Here is a 6,996-nt window from a genome sequence, read left to right as displayed (position 1 = left end):
CCCCAGGGATCTGTTGCATAGGTGTAGCTGGAGGGACCAGGACCACAAGTTGGTTCCAAGCACACTGTGTGAAACCCACATTACTCTATATTTGTTTTCTGGGAAACAGTTTTCTCCTCTTCAAGTGTTTGTTGTAAGGTCTATGGGTAGATTATATTGCTGTAGATACATAATCTAAATTACAAATGGCACAATTAAACTTTGCAGGCTGGGGGTTTACCATGTGACAGCACCAAGGTAAAAGTGAGAAATGGGCAAGAGTTTACAAATAATCTGCAAATATAAATCCCCCGCATAATGCGTGCTCCTCATTGCGTGTCCTGAAAACCTGAGTTATGTTAAAACTGCATTGCCCCATTTGGTTTATAGAAATCACATAAGAGGTGAGGGGCAACACTTTCTTTTTCTCAACTTGATGGAACCTTCGAAAGTAAATATGGTAATAGTTCAAGACAGTGACCATAAGCTCAGTGTAACCGAAACCACATACAATTTCCATGTGGTTATGGACTGTACATTTTGGTTTTTCTGCCCCAATTCTTGTTCCAGAGTATAATTGGAGAAGCTGTGTTATGCCTTGAGGGATAACTCAAGGCCTGACACTGAAAGAAATACTTGTTCCCCCAGCTGAATACGTCTAAGAGTAAAATAGCCTAATCACCAGCCAGGGTACCCAGCCAGGCGACAACAGCCTGTCTATACAGGCATAATCGGATCTGTCTATACAGGCAGGGCACTTCCATGTTCCTAGTGTTCCTCACTGAATCCTCAAAGAGGTTGAAATTGGTGCTTTGATAAGCAGAGAGGGAGTCACACAGGCTATGGCTGTATTATCAAGTTGTGCAGTGCAAGCAGCTGGTTCAGAGAACCTGACCATGGACATCTTAGGAGGGATTATTTAGGAGTATCTCCAGTATGATCCACTGGACTTGAGCATCCATTAATGGTTAGCACATTTGCTGTGATTCTGGAGCTCAACTTCTACTTTAGTTTCCTCTGAAAAAACTCAGCTTACATGCTCTGAGACCGTGCTGCAAGGCATAGCATATTAAGCAATATATAATGCAAACCACAGCATATTAAGCAGGGATGACCAAGAGATGTTATCCAAACTGTACACCCAGTGACTTTGTCAAGGCTTGTTGTCTCAAATTTGCTCAACACTGCAGGCACAGCCCTTAACCGCAGGTGAAGACTTGGGTTTTGCCTGATGAGCACTTTCACTTTCTAGATGTCCTGAAATTAATCTTACAGTTTGTACATTTTTCCAGTTTGGAAAATAATGTCTCAAGGCTGGAGAGTTAACAAAGATGATAGTTTAAGCTCTTAATAGTATGTGATCTGTGATGGTGTTCTCCAGAAAAAAATAAATAGGTGACTGGGGGTACAGAATTTAACCTGGCTAACTTACAGAGGTGCTAGGTTGGTTGCAGGTTTAGGTACGGTCAGTTAGCATTGACTTTCAGACAGAGCCTGTGGATAACGGAAAGGTTCATCCCTGCCTTGCTCCCCGGCTCAGGTGCTCCCCACAGGCCGTAAACCCATCACAGTGACATGAAATGGCTTTCAGCAAAGATCTGAACCAACTGTGCTGTAGGCCGTGAACTCTTGGCTCACTTTCACTTTGTAACAGCATTAAGACGCAGTAATGGAAGAAGAAAGCTATAACTTCTCTTGCATACATGGTGTCTGTTTTTTCAAGGACTTCTGCCCCCTGACTTACCAGGGTGCCCCTCTCATTAGCTCCAGTTTAAGTTAAGAGTTTAATATTTATCTGCTCTTAAAGAGAAACTACTTAATAGCTGACAGCCTAAAAGCAATAGCAATAAATAACAGTGGAATAGTCCATTTCTTCACAATAAATGCTTTATACTGCTGCTAGCTTGTGCAGTCTAAACATAAATTGAGGTATCCAAGCACTGAGAAAGCTACAGTTTAATCAACGTGAGGCTTTTCTCTGCTTTAAACCAAAGTTTAAATTAGAGTAAAACAGAATTGAGAAATTCAGATTATCAACCACAATTTTACGGCTTCATTTTCTACTATATTCATATGGTGAATGTACTAGAAAATGAGCTTTGGGTTTGCATTTCCTCCTAGTCTTGTGCAGCAGGACATTAAATAATAGCATTTGCGGTCTAATCTGCACTTTAATACGTTTTCTTCACTTGCTTAATTGTATTAATGGAAAGAGGAGGATGATCTTGTGGCGAGGACAGAGTACTGGAAGTCAGGTGATCTGGGTTATATTCAGAGTTCTGCCACAGGCTTCCTGTGCAGTCTGCTGTAATCAGGTTTGCTAATATATAAAATGAAGATAATGACATTTCCCCTCCTTACCAGGGTGTTGTGACACTTAATTCATTAATGTTTGTAAAGTGCTTTGTGCTCCTTGCTTCTAAATGCTCTCCTTACTGTAATGATGTCTTATGGATGGTATTAAATTTGAGAATAATGTTACTTTAGTGCCTGTGAACTTCAGTTGGCTGAAGTGTAGTAAAGACCATTATTTTCATGTATTTTATGAGCTACTGGAATTTTTTAGATGACTTACTTGAAATTAAGCTAATATAGTTACAGTTATAAAATACTTTGTCAGTACTATGCCTGCTGCTTCTTTTTTTTCCTGTCCTTTCACTATGATGAAATACTTAGCAATAAGCAAGACTGTCTTCTTCTGACTAAAAGGAGGAAGAAAGAGTTTGGCATAAATACTCTAGCTGCTTGACTTCCAGCTCTGCTACTGAGGCTGCTCTCTACCCTGGTAAAACACCAAACAGCTCTGTGTCCCAGTGCAAAACACAAAAGAAAAAATTGAGCAAGAAATTAAATAATTAAAAAAAAAAATCTGGGGATATGAAAATGGGGAGTTTTGTTATTTACCTAAACTGTAGCAGCACTACAGGACTAAGCAACTCTAATTAATGTTGTACAGTTAAAACCAAAAAATAGTTAACTTACAAAATCTCTGATGGTTTGGCAATGCACCTCCCAATAAATTCACTACAAATCACACAGCTAAATTCGTGTATTACACAGGAAAATAACAGTTAAAATTCTCTTAATGTGCAATACAGTATGTTTGTTAAAGCAAATGAAATTTGTGCATAGAAGTGAAAGTAGAATAAACTGCTGAGCTTTTTAAAAATAAAAGTAAGAGTATTATTAACTTCTGTTGTGCGTATCTGGATTTTTCAGAATATGGTAGTACATTGAAATTCTGCTCTTCTATGAAATCAAATGCTTATCAGACAATAGTAATACGCAGAGCTGTCTGTTGTTAACAGCCAGTCAGCATTACATCAAGTGAAGAAAGGCATTACAAACTTACCAGAAATAGAAGCAATCCTTTCAAGGCTGGACAAGGTTTGTCAGTAAGCACGCTGCTGGTACAGTACAAGAAAAAGCATACGCGTCCCCTTACAAGCACTGTCCAACGTTAGATTAGTAGGAAGAAAGGAAAGAAAGGAAAGCAGCTGACACTTACTATCAGTATAAAAGTTCCCAGGAATTCTGAGAGCGCTTCTTTAACCAAGCTGTTCTTCAAGGCAAATTTCTCCTTTAAACTCCTTTTGCTTTTCCGGCTCATTTTGGCTTCCTCTATTGCTCTGGTGCCCTAGTTACAAACACACACAAAATTTGTTCTGTATTTGTCCCTGCCTCGGCTGAACTTTGACACTTTTACTTATACATTGAAATATGAGATTTCATCTTGTGCAGCCAGTGAAATCATCTGACTGCAGGCATTGACAGAACCACCTCAACATGCCCTAACAATTCATCATGAGTTTTCCATCCTGTGCCTTCTCTGAGTACACTTCTATTTATACTGGTTAGATAATACCAGTAACTTCACAATCAGAACTCTTCTTTTTTCCTGAAGAATGGATTAATCATTACCTTTCCTGCTACGTTACTTTTTTTTTTTTTTCCCCCTGGTAAAAATGAATAAAATGTTGTTCCTGTCACCCTGATGAAAAAGAAAGGCAAAAAGAGAAGCCACAAATTAAGGAACTAAAATATGGTTGAAAATTTCTCTCTGACCTAGATTGTGATTTAAACCACACTACTATTGGCTGCCCAAAAACTTTTCAAGGGGAGTTTGTAAAAGAGAGTGAAGGCTTATGAGAATGCTGTTCTCTGCCCTGTAAACAAAAGCTCCTATCTTGTCACTTCTGATGGATTTCAGTGGCTATTGAGGGATCTTACCTTGGTGTAGTATGTGGAATTTGTATATTCATTCACAATACTCCTTTTGGACTAAATGCCTTGCTGTCTAGTGACCCGCCCTGTTTACAAAAGAGCAATGAGGCAGAATAAATTAGGAACATTTAATGAAATCTGCTTCGGTCCAGTGGCTCCCTATAAAGCTGTATAGGCAAGTGAGGCACTGAGTGACTATACGTCTCCAATATGCTTAGCTTAAAAGCGCGTTGGTGCTACAACATGAAGCATTATAATATTGTCTATGGTGATGTGAAGTTGCTGAATATCTTGAAGAATTGGGCCTCGTAGAGAGAAATACTACACTCTTAATCAGTAGCTTCTTGAATGGTTTTATCGAATGTGATACTGGCTTGACTAACACACCCTCTGGTTGATTTACAAGTATCTTCTGTGGTTGGACTTGACACCAAAACTTTAGCCCGATTCCGGTAGCTTATTTGGGCACATGTTGTAGATATTGGTGCCTTGGTTTGTATCTGTCCTAAACCCTTTTCACCTTGGTGGTAAATATGTTTAGGTCTGTCAGTACTGTTGTCTGCTGTGAACAGTACAGAGCTTTACAGGACTGGGCAAATGGGCCACTTCTGCTATCCCATCAGTGCTCTCCCTCCCCTCGAGCTAGGACCTGATGCATGTTCCCTGCAACTGTGGTCACCACTGCCAGTTTCATCCCTTAACCACACGGTTCATCCCATCACCCAATTTTAATCCTTACCTGTTTTTCCAGCTTGTGGCAAGTCATGTAGCTGATGAATTATGGAATGACTGCATCTGTACTGGTGCTGCAGGGCCGGGTGAGCTCCTGTGCAGCAGCAGGCATGCTCTGTCCTAGGAGTGCTGCGGGTCCTGCACTACAGGAGCCGCCTGTAGTGCAGACCCACATTTGCACAGGCAGCTGGGATCTGCCTCTGGGAAGCCCCTGTGTACGGCAGTTTTGAGAATCTTTACCCTATGCCACTGCAAAACAAAGATATTATTCAGGACCTTAATTATCACAGCATGCTAAGTGTATGTTTATTATGGCTGTGAGAGAGAAGCCTTTCAGAATTATGTATACAGTAGGACTGAGGGAGGATGCTAGGGAGGCAATTCATTACAGCACGAATGAGATAAACCACTTCCTCTCTTCCAGGAAAATGAGAAATAAATGAATGTGTTTATAAAAGCAATTTTTAGTTGTTTGTCTGTAGCAGTTACTTCTCTTACGCAGATGCAAGTCTCCCTCACAAAGTAGTATGTGGGTACCTCCTAGTTTAGTCTCATAAGAGGTGTAAAGGCATTAATGTTATTTTTCAACTAACAATAGGGCAATTTCAGAGACAGAAACCCCTACTCATTTTCCCTGGTTTTGTTGCCTTCCTTGTAACAATTTTCTGTCCTTAGAGGGTGGAGAACTGACACAAATAAGTATATTTTACATTTGCTGTCCTCAGACTGTCTTCAATACTTTTTAGAAATCACATATTTTAACTCCATTAATAAGAATGGTGACATTAGTTAGACAGAAGATCCTCCTCAGCTCTATCTGCATCAAGCAGATGCTCCAAGAAAGTATAGAAGAACAGAGTACCCAGGGGGTGATTGCTCCCTTGGTAAATCCTTTCAGCTTTTGACAATTGCCATTTTAAAGTCACTTCTGTGCTTTGGAATAATTTTCAAACAAAAATGGGGCAACACAGAAAATTTGAATTAAGTTTCTCCTTGTATTGTATTCAAAAAGAGGTTCTAAAGACATTTCCCAAATCTAACAAATACGTACACAGCATTACAAGAAAGGCAAGTAAAATGTAAAGACGAACTCCATGAAATCTTTGACCTTAATTACTAACCCATGTGGTCCATGCTCTATGTTGCAGCCTTTCAGTCATAGGCAATGGACCACATGGTTGAACAATGGAAAGAAAAAGTGCTGTGATTACTGTTTTCTACTGATATCCCTCACCTGGGCCCAGCTCCCAGAGCCATAATGGTAAAGATACTGGCAGTGCCATCCATAAACATTGACAGCTGTGGCATCTGAGGGAAAAGAAGGCAGGCATCCTTCAAAAGTGGGGGTCATATAAGCAAGGAGCATAGAGCATAAACTCTGCCATATCAAATGTAAAACCACAACAGAGCTGAACAAAGCAAGTTTAAGTTTTGCCAAGAATCTGGAAGTAATAATACAAACTTTCTTCAAATTCCATCACCAGAAGTGTCCTGCAAGACAGTAAGTAAAGTTATAGAGGATGAAAGTGTAGAAGAAGCATTCAAGGTGGCTAACTCCACAGCTAAAAAGCTAAAAGAGCTATTTGCCTTGCTGAAGAACCAAGTGTCAGATGGGCTGAGCATGAGGAACTGTCCTAAAATGAATTGTCTGTAGGAATGGGCAAGTTAACAGTACCAGTCGCTGGAGCTGTGCAGTGTTTCTGCCAAGGGAATTGAATGTTCAGCTACTGAAGTGCTAGTGGGTTCGTTTTTGCTGAACCCAATCCTAATGCCAGAAAAACGGAACAGAGGAAACGTACCACTGATCCACTGGTCTTTTTTAAGAGTCCTCCAAGGGTGATCATGGGAACTACAAAACTGTCAATGTGGCTTCTATGCCAGCAAAATTAGATGAACTGTTGTAAAGAGTAAGATCAGTAGACACACAGACAAAGCTGATAATCTGTAGAAGCACCAAATGAAGTCTGTTAGGGGAGGTTATGCCTCACAAATCTGTTGGCATTCTTTAAAGACACCAAAAAGCACGTTGATATTACTGTTTATGTTTAAATGTGTGATCAC

At 40.1% G+C, this 6,996-nt stretch overlaps 1 protein-coding gene across 1 annotated transcript in view; it reads right to left on the bottom strand.

The window, feature by feature from the left end:
* Positions 1–3,672, bottom strand: part of AQP9 (aquaporin 9) — a gene marked incomplete at its 3' end in the record, with an annotated part of 20,108 nt that extends 16,436 nt beyond the window's left edge. The window contains exon 1 of the mRNA XM_010146432.1: positions 3,488–3,672. Within this exon, the coding sequence (XP_010144734.1) occupies positions 3,488–3,589 (102 nt within the window). The remainder of the gene's footprint in view (positions 1–3,487) is intronic.
* Between the last annotated feature and the right edge of the window lie 3,324 nt (positions 3,673–6,996).

Source organism: Eurypyga helias, unplaced genomic scaffold (assembly GCF_000690775.1).
Source record: "Eurypyga helias isolate BGI_N326 unplaced genomic scaffold, ASM69077v1 scaffold26762, whole genome shotgun sequence".
Lineage (NCBI taxonomy): Eukaryota > Metazoa > Chordata > Aves > Eurypygiformes > Eurypygidae > Eurypyga > Eurypyga helias.
Note: the sequence above shows the minus strand (reverse complement) of the source record. Positions and strands in the feature narration are given on the sequence as shown.